The sequence below is a fragment of the Dendrobates tinctorius genome, unplaced genomic scaffold (genome assembly GCF_039654945.1).
Source record: "Dendrobates tinctorius isolate UK_male_01 unplaced genomic scaffold, ASM3965494v1 ptg000032l, whole genome shotgun sequence".
Taxonomy (NCBI): Eukaryota; Metazoa; Chordata; class Amphibia; order Anura; family Dendrobatidae; genus Dendrobates; species Dendrobates tinctorius.
The window spans coordinates 37,076,889-37,101,310 of NW_027361700.1; the positions used below are offsets into that span (position 1 = coordinate 37,076,889).

General features: G+C 43.3%; 2 protein-coding genes across 4 annotated transcripts in view; one reads left to right on the forward strand and one right to left on the reverse strand.

The window, feature by feature from the left end:
• The window catches only part of LOC141086580 (uncharacterized), a 127,021-nt gene that overhangs the window by 24,024 nt on the left and 78,575 nt on the right, over positions 1-24,422 (forward strand). The window contains exon 1 of one of the 3 annotated variants that reach the window (XM_073572738.1): positions 19,597-19,876. The exons of 1 other annotated variant lie outside the window; for it this stretch is intronic. In XM_073572738.1, the coding sequence (XP_073428839.1) occupies positions 19,721-19,876 (156 nt within the window). In that variant the 5' untranslated portion in view covers positions 19,597-19,720. Of the gene's footprint in view, positions 1-19,596; positions 19,877-24,422 lie in introns of those variants that run through there. One more of the 3 variants, XM_073572736.1, reaches the window with a different exon arrangement.
• Positions 6,587-10,502, reverse strand: GNGT2 (G protein subunit gamma transducin 2). The gene is made up of 2 exons (XM_073572914.1): positions 10,356-10,502; positions 6,587-6,915 (listed from the first exon to the last, which is right to left on the reverse strand). The coding sequence occupies exons 1-2, from the start codon at positions 10,437-10,439 to the stop codon at positions 6,790-6,792; spliced, it is 210 nt and encodes a 69-aa protein (XP_073429015.1). The 5' UTR covers positions 10,440-10,502; the 3' UTR covers positions 6,587-6,789.

The following is a 24,422-nucleotide window of genomic DNA, read 5'->3' on the forward strand; positions in this document are numbered from 1 at the left end:
AGTTACAAGGCAGGTCATCTTGCAAGATTTTGTCCTTTAAATGAACAACCCCTGGGGCAGAGGGCCAACCCCCAGGAGTATGACCACAAGGCCCAAGGAATTGGCGAGCCAAGTATGTTGGAGGGAGACCGGTCCTTCCTGTGGTGGCATCCCCATGAACGCTTTGCTGGACACTGGCTCCAAGGTGACCACTATGCCCTATATCCTCTACAAGCGGTATTGGGCTGCCTCTGAACTCACCCGTGGCCCAACTAATGAACTAACAGTAGTTGACAGCAATGGTCAGTCTTTACCACAAGTGGGATGTAAAGAAATTACTGTTAAGGTGGGGAGGGTGGAGTTGAAATCTCAAGGTCTGATAGTGGTGGATATTGATCGACGTGAATGTAATCCCATGATGACTCTTGGTACAAATGTAATTGAAAATTGTCTTTCCAAGGTTATTGTCTTGTTGCAACAGGTGGCTGAGACTGCTGGTTCCAGTGAACAATGAGTCCTGCAGAAGATCAAGGCCCTGATGCAAAGACAACAGGTAGAACTCTCTGGCGGAGAAATTGGTAGTGTCAGAGTGAGTGATGCTTTCCCCATTGCAATACCCCCCAGATGTAAAATGTTGATTTGGTGTCAGGCAGCCATAGGCCTCAGAGGGAAGGATTACCAGGCACTGGTAGAACCAGTATATTCTGATAGCAGGCCCACTGTCCTGACAGCCAGAGGGGTGGATGATGTACGTAAAGGGAGAGTACCTGTACGCCTTTTGAATTGTGGGGAGGAGGAGGAGGCCACAATACTTCGGTACGCCACAGTTGCTAAGCTGCTCACTGTTAATAATAACTCTTTGCAGGCAGCAGAGCCCTTGGTCTCATCCGATCAGGTGGAGGACGATGGCTCTGTGAAGCAGCCAGATGAGTGGTGTCAGCAACTGCAGGTGGGGACTAACTCTACACCTTCATACCAGAAAAATGGGGTTTAAAGAGTGACACAAGAATATGAGCGGGTATTCAGTAAACACCAACTAGATTTTGGGCAGGCAAAAGGGGTTCAACATCATATCCCCACTGGAGATCAACCACCCATTAAAGAAAGGTACCGGCCTATACCCCCAACACAATACCAATGTGCCAAAGGTATGTTGAGAGAGCTGAAGGAAGCAGGGGTTATCAGAGACAGTTGTAGCCCCTGGGCAGCTCCAATAGTTTTTGTAAAGAAAAAGGATGGTACCATGAGAATGTGTGTTGATTACAGGAAAATTAACAGCATTACACATAAAGATGCCTACCAATTACCCAGAATTGAAGAGTCATTAGCTGCACTTAAAACTGCTAACTAATTTTCCACCTTGGATCTCACTAGTGAGTATTGGCAGGTTCCCGTGGCAGAGGCAGACAAGGAGAAAACAGCATTTACCACTCCAATGGGTCTCTGTGAGTTCAACTATATGCCATTCGGGCTCTGCACTGCCCCAAGAACATTTCAATGGCTGATGGAGTGCTGCCTGGGACACATGAACTTTGAGACAGTCCTGTTGTACCTTGATGATGTCATTGTTTTCTCCAAGACTTATGAAGACCATCTGGAGCACCTAGCTGAAGTGTTTGAAGCCTTGTCCAACTTTGGCCTGAAGGTGAAGCCTTCCAAATGTCAACTCCTGAAGCCCAAGGTACAGTACCTCGGTCATGTAGTGAGTGCAGAAGGTGTGGCACCAAATCCTGACAAAGTCACAGTCATCCGGGACTGGCCGAAGCCCAGCAACCTCCATGAAGTACGCCAATTCCTCGGGTTGGTAGGCTACTACCGAAGGTTCATTAACGGCTTCACTGAAATAGCCACTCCTATGCAAAATCTTCTGGTGGGGCAGTCCAAGACAGCCAAACAGAAGAATTCCACGTTTGAATGGACTGAGGAGTTGGAGAGGTCCTTCACCCGACTGAAGATGGCTCTCACAGGAGATGAAGTTCTGGCCTATCCAGTTTATGACAAACCCTTTGTGTTGTATACTGATGCCAGCAACGTGGGACTGGGAGCTGTACTGTCACAGGTACAGAATGGCAAGGAAAGGGTGATCTCCTATGCTAGCAGGAAGCTTCACCCCACTGAAAGGAACCCAGACAACTATAGTTCCTTCAAGCTGGAGTTCCTCACCATAGTCTGGGCTGTGACTGAAAGATTCAAGCATTACCTAGCTTCAGCCTAGTTTACCATCTTCACGGACAACAACCCGTTGACTCACTTGGACACTGCAAAACTAGGTGCACTGGAACAACAATGGATGGCTCGGCTGTCTAACTATGAGTTTACCATCAAGTACCAGGCAGGGCACAAGAATGCCAATGCTGATGCGCTGTCCAGGATGCCTAATCTGCCAGATGCAGAAGAAGACCCTGAGGCTCTTGAAGAAATAGAGTTACCTCACTTCCACCGGCCACTTGCGACCCAGGGTGCTCAAGGAGTGAGAAACAGACGGTCTGGCTTGAAAGAGGTCACCCTAAATCCATTGCCCCATCATGACTGGGCAGAAACTCAGGATAATGACCCTGCAGTCCGCCTGGTGAAGGAGCTACTGTCACAAGCTGACTCACGCCCAGAATCGATTGCTCCTGAAGAAACCCAGCAGTTGTGGAAGAGGTCGGCTGTTCATTTATGAAGGAAAGCTGTGTCGGAGGAGTATCAATGCCCGCACTCATGAGCTGGTTTGGCAGGTGATAGTCCCAAAGAGAGAGGCATCAATAGTCCTGGAAGCATACCACAATGGAGCTGGACACTTCGGATGGAAGAAGTTGGAAGCATTGCTCCGGGAGAGATTCTACTGGGCTGGTATGAGGAAAGCCATTGAGAAGTGGTGCCGAGAGTGTGGACAATGTAACCTGCGCAGAAAGGATCAAGACAGCCAGAGAGCTCCTCTGGAGCCAATAGTGACCAAGCAGCCACTCGAGTTGGTTGCCCTGGACCATGTGAAGTTGGTCTCAAGCCGGTCGGGCTACATCTATGCTCTTACCATTGTGGACCACTACTCAAGATTCCTGGTAGTTGTGCCTGTCAAAGATCAAACAGCCAGGACAGCAGCCAGAGCATTCCAACAGCACTTCTGGAGACCACATGGATATCCTGAGCAAGTGCTTACAGATCAAGGTCCCGCCTTTGAGGCAGAAGTGTTCCAGGAATTCTGTAACTTGTATGGTTGTAAGAAGATCCGGACAACACCGTATCACCCACAGACCAATGGCATGTGTGAGAAGATGAACCAGGTAGTGATTGACCTACTGAAGACCTTGCCTTTTGGAGGAGAGGAATCTGTGGCCAGAAAAGTTGCAAGATCTGGTGGACCTCTACAACCACATTCCTGTGAATTCCACCAACTGTACTCCAGCCTACCTAATGAGAGTAAGGCCTGGGAAACTGCCTATTGATTTGGACATGGGAGTCCTGACACCTGAAGTAACATCACCAGATGTGGACTGGGATACAGAGAGGCAGCAACGGTACAGAAGAGTACAAAAATGTGTGGAAAAGAGTTTAGCTCAGGCAAGAAAAAAGCAAGAAAGGAACTACAATCAGCATGCACCTGCAGTTCCCTTGTCACCAGGAGAACAAGTCCTCAAGAGGAAAAGAAGACTGCATAAGCTGGATGATCAATGGGAAGCTGAACCCTACACCATTCTACCCTCAAACTTTGACAATACCAAGGTGTGCCTTATTAGTAAAGATGGAGGAGAAACATCAACAGCAATATCAAGAGATCATTTGAAATTATGCCCTGATCAGTTAAAAGAAAGAATGGAAGAACAAGATAACGTCCAACCCATAGAGGAAGAAAAGGTCAGCACCATACTTGGAGAATTCCCTGCAAATTGGACTAAAGTAAATTATGCGATAGTGGTGCCAGTGTTGATATTTCCCCAATTGGTAGCACAGGAAGAAGTGACTCAAGAAAATCAGGAAAATCAGGCAGCAGATGCCACACCAGCAGTGGAGCCAGAGAACCCTCGACCTGCCAGTGGTGAACCTGCTGTACCCCTGGTGAGTCTAAGAGTTCACAGACACAGACAATCTAGTATCCCTGTGCCATGCGCCATGCAGAACCACCAGTAGTGTATCCAGTACATTACACACTACACCAGTATTACGCAGATCTACCCGTACTACACAAGGTATACCACCCATCAGATATCGTATATAGCCAAAGCAAATGTAAATGTTGAAATTGTGTATATATGTAACTGTTCTCAAGTTTTGTGCCTACAAGTAATCTGTAAGAGTTTCCTTTGGAATTTGCCAGTTTTGTTTTATGAACATTGTACCACAGGACTTGTGTGGTCAAAAACTTTCTTTGTAATTAGTTCACCATTTGCCCAGGAATGGACTATGGGCATTAATGCTTGGACTTGTCATCATAGGACTGTTTTTGGAGCTTGTGGTTTTTGTACATTTTTCATTTTTCAAAATCTTGTACAATTATATTTGTTATATGTTCATATGTTTTTCATCAGCCCAGGAGTGCTGACTTGCACTGGGGGGAATGTGGTGCCCCGAGGAGTATGGTCGCCACAATGGCATTGCCTTCCTCCAGGGAGGGTGATGTCATGCTTGGAAGCAGTGAAGGGTCTGTCTCGCAGTTAACCTATGCGTGCAACACAGTTCCACTCCAGGCCAGCAAGGGGGACTCTGAACAGAAATTGAAGGGAGGAGTGCTCTCTGAGGGCTAAGAGGAAGGAGTGGTCAGTAAGTGCGAGGAGGTCCACGTGTGCAGACGTGTGGCGAGAAGCTGGAGGTTGAGCTGAGGAAAGAGAGCTCCCTCACAGCGAGAGCACTTGAACTGGAGCCTGGTCTCCACGGTTGTACGGATACTAACGGTCCTGCAACAGACACCAGAGGAGTAGGAGGCTGTAAATGCCCTACCCCCATCTAAGACTCGGAGGCACAACAGCACAGAGTGAGCCAAGAGAGGAATAGCGGCTACAGCTGTCTGCCATACGAGGAGTGCTAGTAGAAGAGAATTAGGAGGAACTTCAGTGTAATTCAGTACTAGGAGTACTTCACTCAAATAAGTGCTAAGAAGGAGACTGCACAGCCCATCTGCTGAGAGAGAATCCCTGAGTTGCTTCCAGGCTAACCTACTCCGGTACCATCTGTAATCCGGACCCTGGACTGCATTTATCAAGTAAAGGTACAGAAATTGCACCCCGCTGTGTCTTTGTCTGCTTCCTACCCTTCTGGCACTGCTACATGCCCTGGGACTACAGCTTTTACATCTTTGCTGCACCATACCATCAGTCCCAGTGGATCTGCATGCAGCGTCGGCTTAACATCTCACTTGCCGAACACCACAGGTGGCGTCACAAACTATTCCATTAACTACATTCCACCATTCAATCTCCCCTAATACTTGGGCGCCCAGGGCCACGGACCGGGTCACCGCTGCTGTGACACATCCCGCTGACACCAGCCCGGTACCGAGTACCCGACAGCCCTGGGAGGGTGACCCATATAAGTATAGTGTCATATGAGTGGAGTGATCTTTACTGAGCGCTCTAATCTGTGTGAACAGATGGGATCAGCTCATACTTCCTAGTATAGCTGATTAACAAATTAGACCATGACCAATGTCCTCAGATCATTTCTTCATTACTAGGTGACAGGAGACTAAGCGCTAATACCTGCTAACCCAGGGTAAATGTTGAAAATCAGAGCAGTAGGGTGAGCGAAAGCAGGCTTTTACCCTTGTGCTGGGAACTAATGGCCAGCAACAAACCACTCACTCTTTGACAGGATATTTCAGATTAGGACTAGCGCTTTACTCCTGGTCAAAGAACCAAAGTTGTCCTACAAGGAAGTGGTGACAAATCTCTTACACTTTAGACATTATGGTTGAAGAAGCATTCCTACTTCAATAAGTTATGCATAACCCATTTCTGGGACCCCACCAATCTCCAGAATAGCTATCTCTAATCTCCTGCTGAATGGTCAGGTCTGCACCTATCAGACATCATCTATAGTGCGAATTCCCCTATAAGGCTGGAGTCACACACAGCGAATAAAAAATTGGTCCCATTTTAACGGTACGAAATCGCACAAAGAATTCTTGTTCAGGGATCGGTCTGTCATCCCATTTTCCGGCGTGGAACCGATTTTATACGCATCTAAGCATCAAATTGACATCCAATGCCAATGCCTGATGCTCTTTGCTGTTGACCTAGAGAAGTCTTGCGATTTAATCGCAAGTCACACGTGTGGTGCGTTTTCAATGCGATTTTTAATCGCATCCATAGACTTGCATTGTCGAATCCGATCCGAAAATCGGTGACAATCGCAGCATGCTGTGATTGTCTCGGTCCGACGATCGGATGCGATAAAAAATCGCATGATGTGAGCTGCCCCATAGAATAACATGGGTTCGAATGCAATGCGATTTTTTTATCACATTGCATTCGTCCGTTTTAATCGCCAGTGTGACTCCGGCCTAATAGTTGGAATTTGACCAGGCCTGACACCAACTCATAGATCTGATTAATTTTACCAAGTATACTTGGATATCAATGTAGAATATAATAAAAAATCTCAGATATATTGAGGTATTGGTCTGTTTTTATTACAGATACTTTGAAAAATCCAATTGTAAGTGAAATATGGTTTGATTGACATTCCTACTACATATCCCATCATCCTCTTCTGAAAGCCAAAGGAGCAGCCTCGTTTCCAAAATCTTACAGGCAAACACAATTTACTCTAATGACTGGGCTACAATGGGAAAAGTTCATTGCATGGCTCCAGGAATCCGGTTTTGTGCAAGTGTCAGGAAACAGAACAGCCACCTTTCTCTTTAAATGGGTTTTTATCTTCTGGTACTCCTTTAATCAAGGGATCCTCAGTTGCTAGAGATTCCACGTAGGTCTTCATTTCCTGGGCAGATTTAGAGACCTTCAAAGAGAACAAAATAAATGTTGCCTCTGTTAATCTATAAACCATGACCATAACATTCCCCAACCATGCTTGATCCATAAGTGGTTTACATTTACAAGAAGCTCAAGCTAAGGAAACACCTCACAAGGTGTTTTACACCATAACTTTCCAAGATCAGTGCCTTTTCTGACTGCCTATCCTAAAGACTACAAAGTGGTTGACTACATAAAAAGTCAAAGGCCATTGTGTCCATGTGGTCTTCTTTTTTACCCTGGTACTCTACTAAAGATTCCAGGAGAGAAGTCAACAATGAAATTCTGTTACATGCCTGATAGACCCTGGAAGGGTTCACTAAAAAAGCATTGATAAAAAGCCATATATAGCTTATTAGCTATACCTAATGCAGGGCCTGAGGGGATAATACATGGCAAAACTTCTACACAACTTCCGAATACACTTAAAAAAGGCTGATGTGCAACAAAACATGGTCGACTATAATAGATTACCATGATTTATTATCAAGATGTAGGAGTTGTCCTTTATTTTTAGTTAAAAAAAAACGACTAACATCTTGCAAACTAAAGATTAGGTCTATGGGTGTTTCCTTTTATTTGTATGGGAGGGTGCTGTGGGCATGCTGGTGACACGTGCAGACATCACTGTGCCTGGAGAGGGAGAAGGAGCTGTTTTATGTCATCTGCTCGGATCCTCCACAGCTATTTGCCTCCAGTGTCCACGACAGACTAAAAACTGCAATATTTAAGTTTTAGGCATTTTTTTTATTTCATTTAGATTGACATGGAAAAAGAGAGAAATTTGCAAAAAATATAAGTAAAAGTTCTGTTTTTATTACTGTAAGGAGAGATTGAGGAACACAGTAAAGTAGGAAGTTCCTAAATGACTTGGTGACTTCCTCAGACAACCAATAGTCAGCACAAGTTTAGTCAATTATCTTCTGGAAAATACAGTGTAGGCCAACGCTATAGAAAATCAAGAAAAATTGGTAATAGTCAAATCAACGTATTGGCCTCCCTTCCTGGTGTATTGTCATACTGAGGCTTGACTTTAGGTTCCTAGGACCCCTTTATAGATCTGTCACAGTGCTCCAATCAATGAGGTGCCATGTGTATTAATGGTGTCTTCTTAGGCTGCAAAGGGGCCTACAGGCAAAATGCACCAGGACCTAGTTGTGGCTGTTACATAGTTCTATGCCCAGATCTATGTTCAAAAAGGTAACTGAAGGGACATAGAATATTAAGATGTCCTCAGTTCTGAGAACATCCAACAATATTATTTTGTGCAGTAGATGTCTGCTGTATCAATAGCTATTTCCACATTATGTGACCGATTGGTTTTGTATCTATGGGATGTCATGGTAGCCTTCGGCCTAACAAAGGTCCCTTGTCGGCCATATGTATTTGCCTATTGGATACCTTATACAGGGAACGTTAAGTATCTGTAAAACAGTGACGGTGAATAATACACTGCAATGAAGAGTGTTGCAGTGAATCACTGGGCAATCAGAGCCTACAGTACATTATATGTAGCTCCTAATCGTGTCTTAAAAAATACAACTCTTCTTGCAAAAAAAAAATCGAAGCCCTCACACAGGTAGAATTTTTTTTTAATTGGAATGATTAAAAAAATGCTTTGTCTGTGAGAATAAAAATAATAGATTATGGTAATTTAGATTACTGAAATATATTCTGTTCTGTTATTTTTAGTGATGAGCGAGTATACTCGTTGCTCGGGTGTCCTCCGAGTATTTTGGCGTGCTCTGAGATTTGGTTTTCGTCGCCACAGCTGCATGATTTGCGACTGCTGAACAGCCTGAATACATGTGGGAATTCCCTAACAAACAGGCAATCCCCACATGTATTAAGCCTGTCCAGCAGTCGCAAATCATGTAGCTGAGGCGACGAAAACCAAATCTCCGAGCACGCCAAAATACTCGGAGGACACCCGAGCAACGAGTATACTCGCTCATCACTAGTTATTTTATCATTTGAGAATATTTTATGTATATCAATATTTTTATCTGTAGAAATAAACTAATTCATTCTATTTTTATTACATGAGCATGAGGCAGCCAACCCATCTGATTGACTTTTAGGTATGTTCTTGGTATGATCTCTGACCTGTGCATGGGTCACTGTGGAGGGAGGTGGTGAACAGTGTCTAGCACGAGTTGTCAATGCCTGATCCTATGCTGTCTGCCTTCAAGAAATGACTACTGACATAATCTATGTAGAACAGGTAGTGTCAATTTAAGATGAATGGCTATTGTTACAACTTTTTTTTAAATATAGAAAATGGCATTGACAATTCAAAAACAATAAAAAATGTTTAGATAATGACATATTGTTTGAATCAAGTTTCAATGTTAATGATACCTTTTCTTTGAAGGGATTGTGATAATAAAGTCCTTTCAAGTATTTTTTGTATTTTGTTTATTTTTATGTAAAACACTTGAGAATAGAAAAACTTTTACTTTTAATACACATTTGTCTATGCATTTGCTTTATCTAAAGGTAATAATAAATAAGATTTTTGGTGGATTCTGAATTCCTGTATACTGTATATGATATATGAGATATCCAATTGCATGCACATGTAGAGACCTTTGGTTTTAGAGAACTTGCTGCTCCCCAAGAAAAATAGACAATTATATACAACTACCCAAAAGAAGATACAACTAGAAAACAGAATATAACACTCCTGCAGAAAAAAAGCGAAAACTTAAAACACATGAAGATATACTAGTAATAAAATGAGAACATACATGATAATATACCAAGCAAAGGACATACAATTATGCAAAATGACACAATACAAAAGAACGCACTCTTACGCTAAAAAAGAGAAAATGTAACACAAGGGTTCATACAACCAAAAAAGAGAACATGCAAGATGATACCCTACTTAAAAAAACAAACAACTTTGCAAAATATCATAACATAAAAAATATCCAACAAGACGGAGGACCAAACAACTAGAAAATGTACAACTACACTAAAGAATATAATACAAGACAAACAAAAAATCATACAACTACAGGGGAGAACATATAACCTAAAAAGTTACGACACCAAAGAACATAATACATGGTAAGCAAAAAACATACAGCTAGATGGAGGACCATATACCTAAAAAATGTACAACAACACTAAAAGACATAATACATCGCAAACAAAAATCATACAACTAGATGGAGGACCGTACAACTAAAAAGTAGACATCGACACTAAAAAACATAAAACAACATGAACAAAAAAAGCATACAACTACATGGAGAACCATACAACTAGAAAATGTACAACTATACTAAAGAACATAACACAAGAGGACATATAACTACACAAGAGAACATGAAAAAAGCGAACATTCAGTTACACAGAGACACATAGATACGAATGAATAGACATAATAATTTTGATGTAAAAAGGCTGATACATTACCAGCACCCTTTCTGTTTTGGTTTCTTTTCGTAACTGCTCAACCTCCATCTTTAGAAGGTCTTTCTCTGTCATGTCTTGGGCCATTTTACAACTTTATATGAGCCCTACCGATTATATAGTCCCAAATAAAGAAGGTAGTAAGTGGTCTTCACAACGAGATTATCACCTTTTGTTGATACTGTGATAGTAGCCCTAGTTTTCTGGATATTTTTGATGGTGATGGTGGTCTTCAAGAGTAGGATTTTTTTGTGAAGAAAACTCAAGAAAGCTCCTTAGAAGATGGCATCTTGCTGCTCATCTAAATGCATATAGAGAACGTGGATGTCTTTATGTATAGAGTATGCAGAACCAGGCCTTTCTATCTCCTCTCATGTCTCATCACTCTCATTGAGACTGGCGATATTGAAGACCACAGATGGAATATCCTCTTTAATCCTAATCTGATAAAGGGCTTAGCATCTAACCTGCTTACAGCTCTGTCGGGATATACAGTATATACATCTATGCGTCAGATAAGGAAAAAAATGTTTGCTGTCTAGAGCAACTGCAGAAATGTTCAGTATATAAACAGCATATATACTGTTACCATACATATAGGACTGTTTCTATGATATATTATGCAATATATTTTACAATCATCAGAGAATTACAGGGGGCTTTTTGTATCCCTTTATCCATTATAATTAATTCTATCTCTGCTCAACCTCTGCTCATTAAATAAGCGGCAGCCACGTCTAGTCTACTTAGTATTATTGTCTCTTTCCCTTTAATAAATAAGATGGGGGCTAAAAGGGATATATTGGCTCTGTGTGCCATTGTTGCTATGGGCAGATTACTGATTGAGATTTTATAATATTACTGGGTCATTAAAACATTGACAGAAGCTGATATAAATCATTTATTTATCCAATGAGGTTGCTCATATGGCTCAAGATCGGGGAAATCCAGTGAAGGTTTGTATATTAACAACATTGAAATCCCCCAAATCAGGATATTTAGTTCTTACCTACCCCTGAATGCCCCCTATAAGGGCATTAATGGAGAAAATTTGCCTTCTCTGTTCCTTTTTCTGTTCAGTTTTTGGAAATATCTTCACAAAATTGGGACAATATTGATTTGAAAAGGACCAAGCACCCATTGTGCTGCATTTCATTACTGAAGGCTCAACATTAGTTAAAGAGTAGCTAAACTTTTATAATATTATTTCATTAACCTCCAAGCATAATACATTTTTGTAGTAAACCTCATTACCTTATTTTGCTTTTATCACTCCCAAATTGCAGTGCTGTTTCGAGTCCCAGTTCCTGCTCCTTTAGAAGCTACTTTCAACTGCTGCTCGACAAAGATCTGTCACTATATTCAGTGTGTTTGTTGGAATTCTCCTGTCAGAGTACCATGATGGAGAGCAGGGAGGCTCCATCAGTGAATATCCCATATACTGTTATCAATATGAAAAAAGTTTATTCTTTAAAGAAAGGTCCTATCACCTTTCAGCCTTAAATTAAGTGGGAGGAAGGTAGATCAATGCTGGGCTCTGCTGCCAAAAAAAAGGGAGTGAGATGCCATGGACCATAACCAAGAGGGGTTATTTTTTACTATGTGGTAATACAGGTTAAAATGGTGATGTCCTCATGTTCATGAAGGGAGCATATGATCCTGCATTTGCATGGAGTGTGCATGCATGCATGGATTTCCTACACATACATCAGTTTCTCCCAATACAAAAGTTTGGAAATTAGAATGTGAGCCCCAAGGGGGTCCGAGAATGAAGTGAGTGATGATAATTTCTGTACAGCACTCTTGAATTTGTTAGCGATATACACTGCTCAAAAAAATAAAGGGAACACTAAGATACCACATTGCAGATATTACTGAATGAAATATCACTGCTGCAAATCTTTATTCATTACATAGTGGCATGCGTTGATAACAAGAAAACATAAAAATGATCAATGTAAATCAAAATTAATATAGCATGGAGGTCTGGATTTGGAAGGATACTCAAAATCAAAGTGGAAAATCAAATTACAGGCTGATCCAACTTCAGTGGAAATGCCTCAAGACAAGGAAATGATGCTCAGTAGTGTGTGTGGCCTTCACGTGCCTGTTTGACCTCCCTATGACACCTGGGCATGCTCCTCATGAGTCGGCAGACGTTGTCATGAGGGATCTCCTCCCAGACCTGGACTAAAGCATCCACCAACTCCTGGACAGTCTGTGGTGCAACGTGACGTTGGTGGATGGAGCGAGACATGATATCCCAGATGTGTTCAATCGGATTCGGGTCTGGAGAATGGGCAGGCCAGTCCATAGCTTCAATGCCTTCATCTTGCAGGAACTGCTGACACACTGCAGCCACTTGAGGTCTGGCATTGTCCTGCATTAGGAGGAACCCAGGGCCAACCGCACCAGCATATGGTCTCAAAAGGGGTCTGAGGATCTCATCTCGGTACCTAATGGCAGTCAGGCTACCTCTGGAAAGCACATGGAGGTCTGTGCAGCCCTCCAAAGAAATGCCACCCAACACTATTACTGACCCACTGCCAAACCAGTCATGCTGAAGGATGTTGCAGGCAGCAGATTTCTCTCCATGGCGTCTCCACACTCTGTCACATCTGTCACATGTGCTCAGTGTGAACCTGTTTTCATCTGTGAAGAGCACAGGGCGCCAGTGGCGAATTTGCCCATCCTGGTGTTCTGTGGCAAATGCTAAGCGTCCTGCATGGTGTTGGGCTGTGAGCACAACCCCCATCTGTGAATGTCAGGCACTCAGACCATCCTCATGGAGTCGGTTTCTAACCGTTTGTGCAGACACATGCACATTTGTGGCCTGCTGGAGGTCATTTTGCAGGGCTCTGGCAGTGCTACTCCTGTTCCTCCTTGCACAAAGGCTGAGGTAGCGGTCCTGCTGCTGGGTTGTTGCCCTCCTACGGCCCCCTCCATGTCTCCTGGTGTACTGGTCTGTCCTGGTAGTGCCTCCAGGCTCTGGACACTACACTGACAGACACAGCAAACCTTCTTGCCACAGCTCGCATTGATGTGCCATCCTGGATGAACTGCACTACCTGAACCACTTGTGTGGGTTGTAGAGTCCGTCTCATGCTACCATGAGTGTGAAAGCACAACCAACATACAAAAGTGACCAAAACATCAGCCAGAAAGCATTGGTACTGAGATGTGGTCTGCAGAAACACTCCTTTATTGAGTGTCCACATAGAAAAAAGGTCGCACTCTTCGGGATGAGACAATTCATGGGTTTATTGACATATAAATTACATGTCAGGCGGGGAGAGTAACATATCAAGTGCAGAAAAGGCTGACAACGGCCGTTTCGCACTGTTCAAGCGCTTCAACGGGTCTCAACGTGACCCGTTGAAGTGCTTGAACAGCGCGAAATGGCCGTTGTCAGCCTTTTCTGCACTTGAAATGTCACTCTCCCAGCCTGACATGTAATTTATATGTCAATAAACCTGTGAATTGTCTCATCCCGAAGAGTGCAACCTTTTTTCTATGTGGATTCCAAGGATTATCTATTTCCAGGTCCGGCACCCGGGATTCCCAGTGGTTGGTTATCTGCATACTGCGCTACACAAGAATTCATACGGTAACAGTGGTGCCGTCCACGTTTTTTCTCCTTTATTGAGTGTGTCTTGATAATTGCCAATAATTTCCATCTGTTGTCTATTCCATTTGCACAACAGCAAGTGAAATTGATTGTCAATCAGTGTTGCTAAGTGAACAGTTTGATTTCACAGAAGTTTGATTTAAGTGGAGTTATATTCTGTTGTTTAAATGTTCCCTTCATTTTTTTCAGGAGTGTGTATATATATTATATATACACTCACTGGCCACTTTATTAGGTACACCTGTCCAACTGTGTGTTAAGACTTAATTTCTAATCAGCCAATCACATGGCGGCAACTCAGTGCATTTAGGCATGTAGACATGGTCAAGACAATCTCCTGCAGTTCAAACCGAGCATCAGTATGGGGAAGAAAGGTGATTTGAGTGCCTTTGAACGTGGCATGATTGTTGGTGCCAGAAGGGCTGGTCTGAGAATTTCAGAAACTGCTGATCTACTGGGATTATCACGCACAACCATCTCTAGGGTTTACAGAGAATGGTCCGAAAAAGAAAAAAAATCCAGGGAGCGGCAGTTCTGTGGCCGGAAATGCCATGTTGATGCCAGAGGTCAGAGGAGAATGGGCAGACTGGTTCGAGCTGATAGAAAGGCAACAGTGACTCAAATTGCCACCCGTTACAACCAAGGTGGCCAGAAGAGCATCTCTGAATGCACAGTGCGTCGAACTTTGAGGCAGATGGGCTACAGCAGCAGAAGACCACACTGGGTACCACTCCTCTCAGCTAAGAACAGGAAACTGAGGCTACAATTTGCACAAGCTCATCGAAATTGGACAGTAGAAGATTGGAAAAACGTTGCCTGGTCTGATGAGTCTCGATTTCTGCTGCGACATTCGGATGGTAGGGTCAGAATTTGGCGTAAACAACATGAAAGCATGGATCCATCCTGCCTTGTATCAACGGTTCAGGCTGGTGGTGGTGGTGTCATGGTGTGGGGAATTTTTTCTGGGCACTCTTTGGGCCCCTTGGTACCAATTGAGCATCGTTGCAACGCCACAGCCTACCTGAGTATTGTTGCTGACCATGTCCATCCCTTTATGACCACAATGTACCCAACATCTGATGGCTACTTTCAGCAGGATAATGCGCCATGTCATAAAGCTCGAATCATCTCAGATTGGTTTCTTGAACATGACAATGAGTTTACTGTACTCAAATGGCCTCCTCAGTCACCAGATCTCAATCCAATAGAGCATCTTTGGGATGTGGTGGAACGGGAGATTCGCATCAGGGATGTGCAGCCGACAAATCTGCGCCAACTGTGTGATGCCATCATGTCAATATGGTCCAAAATCTCTGAGGAATGCTTCCAGCACCTTGTTGAATCTCTGCCACGAAGAATTGAGGCAGTTCTGAAGGCAAAAGGGGGTCCAACCCCTTACTAGCATGGTGTACCTAATAAAGTGGCCAGTGAGTGTATATATATATATATATATATATATATATATATATATATATATACATATATATATATATATATATACACTAGCTGAAGAGCCCGGCGTTGCCTGGGCATAGTAACCAACTGTGGTTTGTTATAACAAATTATAATGATTATATTGCACATAAAAACCGTACATCTAATCCTATCCTGTGTGATACTGACTGCTGAGCCATGTGTCTAATCCTCTCCTGTGTGATACTGACTGCTGAGCCGTGTATCTAATCCTATCCTGTGTGATACTGACTGCTGAGCCGTGTATCTAATCCTATCCTGTGTGATACTGGGCTCCCCCTGCAGTCTGTGTCAGAGGGTGGTCTGTGTTGGCACGGTAATAAATTGTGTTATTTCCAGCTTTACAGAAGGACGATAACACCATAGAAATGATAAGAATAATAGGCCTCAGTTACCACAACTGTCTACAAAGAAAACTGTTGCTGATAGCAACCAATCACAGCTCATTTTTCATCTTTTAAACAGCTCTGGGACAGCGTGGCGAGTTTTGAGTGGCGACTTTTGTGTTTCAACTTTTATGTGGCGAGGTTGGTGTATGTGTGGTGAAATGTGTGCTGAGGGTGGTATATGTGTTGAAGCACGTGGTAGTGTGTGGTGCATTTTGTGTGTGTGTTCATATCCCCATGTGTGGGGAGTATCTCATGTCAGGGCCCCACCTTAGCAACTGTACGGCATATACTCTTTGGCGCCATCACTCTCATTCTTTAAGATCCCCTTGTTCACATCTGGCAGCTGTCAATTTGCCTCCAACACTTTTCCTTTCACTTTTTCCCCCTTTATGTAGATAGGGGCAAATTTGTTTGGTGAATTGGAATGCGCGGGGTTAAAATTTCACCTCACAACATAGCCTATGACGCTCTCGGGGTCCAGACGTGTGACTGTGCAAAATTTTGTGGCTGTAGCTGCGACGGTGCAGATGCCAATACATACATACACTTTTGCCCCATTATGTAGATGGGGCAAAATTGTTTGGTGAATTGGAACACGCGGGGTTAAAATATCGCCTCAAAACATAGCCTATGACGCTCTCAGGGCCCTGTCATGTGACTGTGCAAAATTTTGTGGCTGTAGCTACGACGGTGCCGATGCCAATACATACACTTTTTCCCCATTATGTAGATAGGGGCAAAATTGTTTGGTGAATTGGAACACGCGGGGTTAAAATTTTGCCTCTCAACATAGCCTATGACACTCTCGGGGTCCAGACGTGTGACTGTGCAAACTTTTGTGGCTGTAGCTACGACGGTGCAGATGCTAATACATACACTTTTTCCCCATTATGCAGATAGGGGCAAAATTGTTTGGTGAATTGGAACGCGCGGGGTTAAAATTTTGCCTCACAACATAGCGTATGACGCTCTCGGGGTCCAGATGTGTGACTGTGCAAAATTTTGTGGCTGTAGCTACGACGGTGCGGATGCCCATCCCGGACATACATACATACACACACCCACATTGAGCTTTATATATTAGATATACAGTAGATAGATAGATAGATAGATAGATAGATAGATAGGTGGATATGAGATAGATAGATAGATAGATAGATAGACATATATATATACTGTATATATATATATATGTAATTTACTCAGGATGGGGGGGCGGTCTAAACCTTGCACCAGCCCCCATCAGACTCTAGTTACTCCACTTACTGTAGTGTTAAAGCTGGGTTATGTAGGACAAAACAGTGTGCCTCACTAGCCCTGGAGGAAAATACGGAGGAAGGAGATTAAAACTAGAGAATGATTTGTACTGTGAAGGAAACGTCCATAAGATTTTGTACCCACTATCCTTTGTGTATAACCTTTACCAAGTTACCATTCAGTAATGTTTGTGTTGGAACAGAAGTCTCTCTCTGAACTGCAAACCACATGGTCCTGGCCAGCCCACACTACCGGCTAAGGCCCTCACAGCATATGTCCACACACCCACCCAGGACCCAAAGTGTCATGTGGCATGAGAGGTCGTAAAAAGGCATGACTGCCTCACATGTGGCTACAGAACCGCACCACGCTACACAGCCACGAGCAGTGATAGGAATGCCCATGGCCCATTATCCTTGTGTCTGCACACCACACATTCACCCCCATAAAGTCAGTACTTTCTAGAGCCTCCTTTTGCAGCAAATACAGCTGCAAGTCATTTGGATAAGTCTCTATGAGCTTTCCACATCTTGCCACTGAGATTTTTGCCCATTCCTCAAGGCAAAACTGCTCCAGGTCCTCCAGCAGTATGCTTTGGGTCATTTTATTGGAAGGTGAACCTCCTTTCCAGACTCAAATCACTGATAGACTGAAACAAGAATATCCCTGTATTTTGCACCAGCCATCTTCCCCTCGACATAGCATTTACCTTTGAAGCCAAAAAGTTCAATTTTGGTCTCATCTGACCACAGCTCCTCTCTCCATACATTTGGGGAGTCTCCCATATGTCTTTTGGCAAACTCAAAACGAGCCTTACAATTTTTGCGTGTAAGTAAATGCTTTTTTCTGCCCACTCTTCCATAAAGGCCACCTCTATGGAGTGTACGGCTTATTGTGGTCATATGGACAGATACTCCAACCTCTGCTTGAGAACTCTGCAGCTCCCTCAGGGTTACCTGTGGTCTCTGAGCTGCCTCTGACTTACAAATGTAATTGCTTGCACCAGACATGTTTTATTGCAAAACGGAATAAATATGCACATGCCAATTTTAATTATTTGATCCCACAAATTTAATTTATGCCTACATTTTTCTCACTTCCTTTCACCAACTTAGACTATTTAGTGCTGATGCCTCACACACAAATTGGATTACAAATATATTTAAACACCGGTTGTAAGGTAACAAAATAAGTAAAAAGCCAAAGGGGGGAATACTTTCGCAAGCCACTGTATTTCCAATGTTTGTCCAAGTGTTTGTCACCTTTCCATGTGTGCCTTACAACCCTAATAGGAAACGGGAGAACCCTTCTTAAAAAAAAAAAAAAGACTGGATGGTTGCCCCCACACACAAACACAAAATCTATCCTCCATTTTTAGCATTTTCTAATAACAGTTAACATATTTTCCAACATGTATATTGGTAAAATAGGGGCATTTAAGATCTGCCCAAACTCTAAGCTGGGAAAAGGCAAAACCAGGACTGCTATCAACTAGGATCTTGTTTAAGGCTCTAATCAAAGAACAAAGCATGGGAGTCTGAGAAGTTAAAAAGTCATCTCACACTGTATTTAACTCAATTGACCAAAAAATGTTCTGAGTAGAGGGCTTACACAATAAATTAAGGGGAATCTGTCACCTATTTTTAGCCCTATCAGCTGCAGTCACCGCCATCAGGGGCTTTTCTACAGCATTCTGTAATGCTGTAGATAAGCCCCCGATGTAACCTGAAAGATAAGAAAAACAATCTAGATTATACTCACCCCGGCGTCCGGTCCGATGGGTGTCGCGGTCTGGTCCGGCGCCTCCCATCTTCTAGCGATGCCGTCCTCCTTCTTACTTTTGCCGTGGGCAGAGAAAAGTACTGCAGTGCACAGGTGCCAGACCTCTCTGACCTTTCCCCGCACCTGCGCACTGCAGTACTCTGCTCTGCCTTCAATAGGGCAGATTAAAGTACGCCTGCGCAGGAGCCATGGCAGAAGTAAGAAGGAGGACGTCATCGGTAGATGGGAGGCGCCGGAGCGCGACACCCACCGCACTAGACCGTGCCCCCCGGTGAGTATAATCTATCTCGTTTTTCTTATCTTTCAGGTTACATCGGGGGCTTATCTACAGCATTACAGAATGCTGTAGATAAGCCCCTGATGGCGGTGTCGGCAGCTGAAAATAGGTGACAGATTCCCTTTAAGTCATCTATAACACAGATAGCCATTAGGGTGAGAGTGCCAACGATGAAGACAATGAGGACGTCAATATGAAAAATACAACACTCCGATCTCCTATAGCATGTTATCTGGTAAAAAAAAAAAATCACAAGAGCCAGAACATTGTCATAGGTTGTTCCCCTGGTGGAGGTTTTGTCTCTTACTTCTTCATTCATCCAAGAGAGAAGTAGTTCTTAAATCTAGTTTGTTTCTCTGCTGCAAAAACCCCTGACCTATTAAATTGTACTCTGTGAACATGTAAGAAAAGCATGAAGCAATGACAGAGAAGCATGACATTTCGTGAATCCACTGCAGGCGACACAGTACATTGTGGTTTCATGTGAGGAAGTGTCTCAGAGGCACCGTCTGTTGTTCTCAGAGTCACTGTTAAGATGCTTTGAAGGCGCTACAGTTGCAGAATGGCTTACTTGATGAATAAGACTCCAGATGTCTCTTCACCAAGACATGAAATGAAAGACATTTACAGAGAAGTGTCTACAGCAAGGGAAGCCTTGAGGGACAGCTACCAGAACCTTCAGGATGTTGCCGATTACTGCGAAAACAACTACATGGAGGTAAGAGGACAATAGAAAACCATTGACTCCAAGAATGAAATCATGTTTGACGAGGGAGTTTTTGAGATATCAGGCTTGATAAGCCATAAGTAGTTTTACTGGGTGTGGGTGGGACAACTAGTAGGATCATCTCTCAAGTTTGTGGTTGAGTACCAACTTTACTCTTATGGTGTCGATGGGTGGTATAAAGGAGAAGGAGTAACTAAACTGTTTCCATATTGAACCTTGAAAGACATGGAGGTATTTATAGCTACAGCTAAACCATTTCAAGATGACTACTCTATGTGGTACCATTGTACCAAAGCACATTTTTCAGAGCAGAGGTCAATGTTTGCAAAATTTTATCCCATGCTACAACAGCTAATCTATTCCGCAAAGACTTCATCTATGGTTAAAAGTCAGAGAATTGTATCATATGTTATAAAGTGCTACTTTCTATCACAAAATGTTATTCTTTATACATTAAATATTGCATCACATATTGTTTTTCTATGACACAGAAGACTGGTAGCACAAAATATCATTTCATGACATATACTGTTTACAAACTGGACACTGGGTAATAACCTGCAGGACATGAAGTTTTGTTTTCTATATACTCCAAGTATATTGCAGTGTTTTTTTAATGCAGATTAGTCTTTGCTCTTATTTCATATTGGTAGTAAATATGTTGGCATAAAATATCAATATGTGCTTAGTATATGGTAAATGGTGATGAAAGGAAAGATTTTGAGAAATACAGATAAATATGGTATTAGCTATATAAATCCTCCATGTCCCTTCCAATCTGTACAACATTATGTAGAGGTCAATAATCCATAGGCTTAGCATACCCTCCGTATACTGTTAAGACATCTATTAAATGTGACAGCTACTAAGGCAGTATTAGTGGGTCTCCTCCATTATCAGCTTTAGCAAGGCCCTGAACCACATTCCCTCTGCAGTCACTAGGGATGAGCTGACCTGTGGAATTTCGGGTTCTGGTACCCGAACTTTATTCCAAAGTTCAGTTCGGGTACCAGAGCTGTACCCTAATAGAGCTGAGCTAATATCTTTGGTTTCCTGCTTGTTCGGCAAGCTATAGTGCTTGCCAAATAAGCTACAGGGGGAACCCAGCTTCCTGGATCACGCCGGATGAACAGCTGTTCGCCGCAGCTGCATGTGTCGCGGCTGTGTCACAGTCACAGCACTTGCATGGAGAGCCCAACATACAGGCTCTCCATGCATGTGCTGTGACTGTAACACAGCCGCGGCCACATGCAGCTGCGGCGATCGGCTGTTCATCCGGCGTGATCCAAGAAGCCGGGTTCCCGCTGTAGCTTATTTGGCAAGCACTATAGCTTGCCGAACAAGCAGGGAACCAAAGATATTCGCTCAACTATATACCCTCTCCATTTCTCACTCCCTCTCTTTCCCCGGAACTCCGAACATTGCAAAGGACTTCCTGGAGAAGTCTGTGTTCGACATTTAGCACCGGACACTAACTGTCTGGTACAAACTCCGAACTTCGGGTTCGCTCATATCTAGTAGTCGCCAGTAGTGATGGCACTAAAATGCTCTGATGCTTGTTAGGGCCCCGTCACACATAGCGACTCACCAGCGATCCCGACAATGATATCAACTTGTCGCTGGTGAGTCGCTAAATGATCGTTGGTGAGCTGCCAAACAGACAGCTTCACCAGCGATCAGCACCAGTGACGCCGAGCGCGCGGCATCGCTGTGCAGGGAGCTGGTAACTAAGGTACACATCGGGTTTCTAAGGGGCGTGCGTCACTTAGAAACCCGATGTGTACCTTGGTTACCAGCTCCCTGCATCAGCGCGCTGGTAACTAAGGTACACATCGGGTTTCTAAGCACCGCCCGGTGCTTAGAAACCCTGCGTTTACCTTAGTTACCAGCATGCTGATCGCTGCTCACTGGTCTCCCGCCTGTCAAACGCAGCGATGCGTGCTGGCCATCGGGAGACCAGCGATCAAAAAAAGTCCTGGCTTTTGCAGGATGATTAGCGATAACCGGCAGGGGGGCCGGTCGCTGGTCAGTGTCACACACAGCGATCTCGCTGGTGAGATCGCTGTTGCGTCACAAAACTTGTGACTCAGCAGCGATCTCGCTAGCGAGACCGTTATGTGTGACGGGGGCTTTACTCGAGCCAAGCAATTAATAATGCACGTTTCAAGTAACAAGTATAATGGACTCAATGGGGAAATCTGAGCATTTCTCCAGCAGACCTTACAGGGAGGTGTGTGAGACAGTGAAAAATGTTGAAGTTAAATTGGAGTTTACAGGAAAAAAATTTAAGAGACATTCTTTCTTGTATAATGACTTATATATAAAATAAGGCAGCATTTTAAAAGGATTTAAAAATAATAATAATTTAAGTAAACCAAAATTAAAATTCTTATTAAAAAATGGAAATTTCAGTGTAATTTATGAAGGAATCAAAAACTTCCAAAACTTAGATGGAAGAAGGACAACACCCAGTATTAGACATAAAGATGTTCCTCAAACACATTCTATTCAAACTGTCATGTAGTACTCCTAGACTTATAAAGGCTTTGCACTAAGTGCAAAGCCTGTCAAAAATTACAAGCAGGATCACCCATACACTTTTGAAGGCACCAATTGTAGTATCTCATTCAAATATTGTGAGCAAAGTATGGTTGTGGTACTCTTACACTCATAAAGGCTCCAGCAACAGGCGTAGTCTCACCTGCCTCACATTCTAGCCGTCTTCGTGCACCATCATCAGCACTTCCACTTCCCCGTCCCTTACCGCGCGCCTTACGCATTTTCTAATTGCTAGGTCTCTGGAAACTAAGTTTACTTGATTTAAAAAAAAAATTGGTCACCTGTAGCAGAATGTCACCAACCAATACGGTTAAGTCCAGTGGACAACACAACTTATACCTACAACGGGATGGATGGGGTGAGGAAGGCTCTAACTGTAGGGAACTAGAGACAGGGGCACCTCCTGAGCTCCAACCTGAGCCTGTCCCTAAACTGCCCTGACGCCCTAAGCGTGTCCTTCCCCCGCCACCATCACGTGCCTAGTCCCTGATTGTGACCTCACTAATCCCTGGCTAGTGCACTGGCCAACAATGACGCTAGCCTCACCACTGCAAATGATGAATAATACAGGGAGAGTGACAAAATACAAGACAGACAGATAGAGGGGAGCTTATACTTAACAACTGTCTCTGCTGCAAAGCACCACACAGCAGAGGATAAGGCACCAGGACCAGGAACTCCATGAAAATAGCAGATTCACTACTGCAACCACAGAGCTCCTTACTCCCGGCTTGGTCAACATAGAATACTCTATCACCGACAGTCAGCTGATGGGTCATGTGACTTTTTAAAGGATGGTGGAAGTGGTCACCACCCACATCAGCTGACTAGCAACAAAGCAGCTGTCAGCAAGGAAACTGATATTTAACCCTTGCTGGCTTGAATGAAAAAAACTATATTTAAATTATAGTGGAACCAGAGCTGCCACGAATCCAAAAATGAATCGTGACAGTGGCCAAGCATTTTTTTTTTTTTTTATTTCAAACCACCGTTATTTCACACAAATCACGTTAAACTGTATGGTTGACAAATTCCATTCTGTAAATATTTTTAAACTTTTTTTGGAGTTTAATACCATTGTAACGTAACACAAAGCACGTTAAACTGTATGTATGACAATATAGTCAATATTCTCACCAAAAAAATAAATGTGATCTTGTGCAACAACTATATAGTTAACAACAGACTGCAAAGCCCTAAGCCCTGCCTATAGGCTGTATTCAGCCACTCTGCCTGCTCCAGCAGCTGTCGCTAGGCTAACTGTAGAATGTATAGCATAGAAACAGCAAAGCACAAGGTTAGCCCTCAAAAGGACTTTTAGTATGATGGTTAAGCAAAGTATCACCACTAGAGGACTCTAATTCCTTAAACTGTGCACACACAGGCCTGGATAACTGCTCTCTCCCTCCAATCTGAACTATCCCTGAGCTGCGCAATGGCGTCAGTGTGCTGAGCGTGGTGACACTGGTCTTTTTATAACCTCTGATTAGGTAATGTGGCCAGCCAATCACAGTAATGCCACTACCAAAACGGCTACGCATTACAGTGATTAACATGCAATCCCTGCATGTTTATTGGCTGTGTAACAGGCGCCAAACATACGAGGAGGGGATTCGAGCATTAAATCCGAGCACCAGCCAATGCTCGGTGAGTGTCGGCACATCCAAGCACTCAGATACTCGAGTGATATCCGGGTATCCCCGACCTCATTTGCTCATCACTAGTCACCAATCATTCAGTAATTTTCTCAGCTACTATTGGAGATAGTCTGCTCAAGTATTTAAGTATTTTTTTTTTCCTTTCATTTCTTTAACTGTTATTGAATCCATATAATGTGCAGGGAGTAAGTGTTAAGTTTCTCTGTAGCTCCCCCACAGGAGAAATAAAGCATTACACTTTTAAAATTAAAAACAATGAGCTGTCCATATCATGTACTTACAGATGGAGTCCTTCAGAGAGAGTTATATTTTGCAGCTGC

Bases quoted from the DNA above. Each gene is read 5' to 3' on its own strand.
- GNGT2 (XM_073572914.1), bottom strand. From the start codon at position 10,439: ATGGCCCAAGACATGACAGAGAAAGACCTTCTAAAGATGGAGGTTGAG. The intron at 6,916-10,355 runs GTAATGTATCAG...TTCTCTTTGAAG, and splicing joins CCAAAACAGAAAGGGTGCTG to GTCTCTAAATCTGCCCAGGA.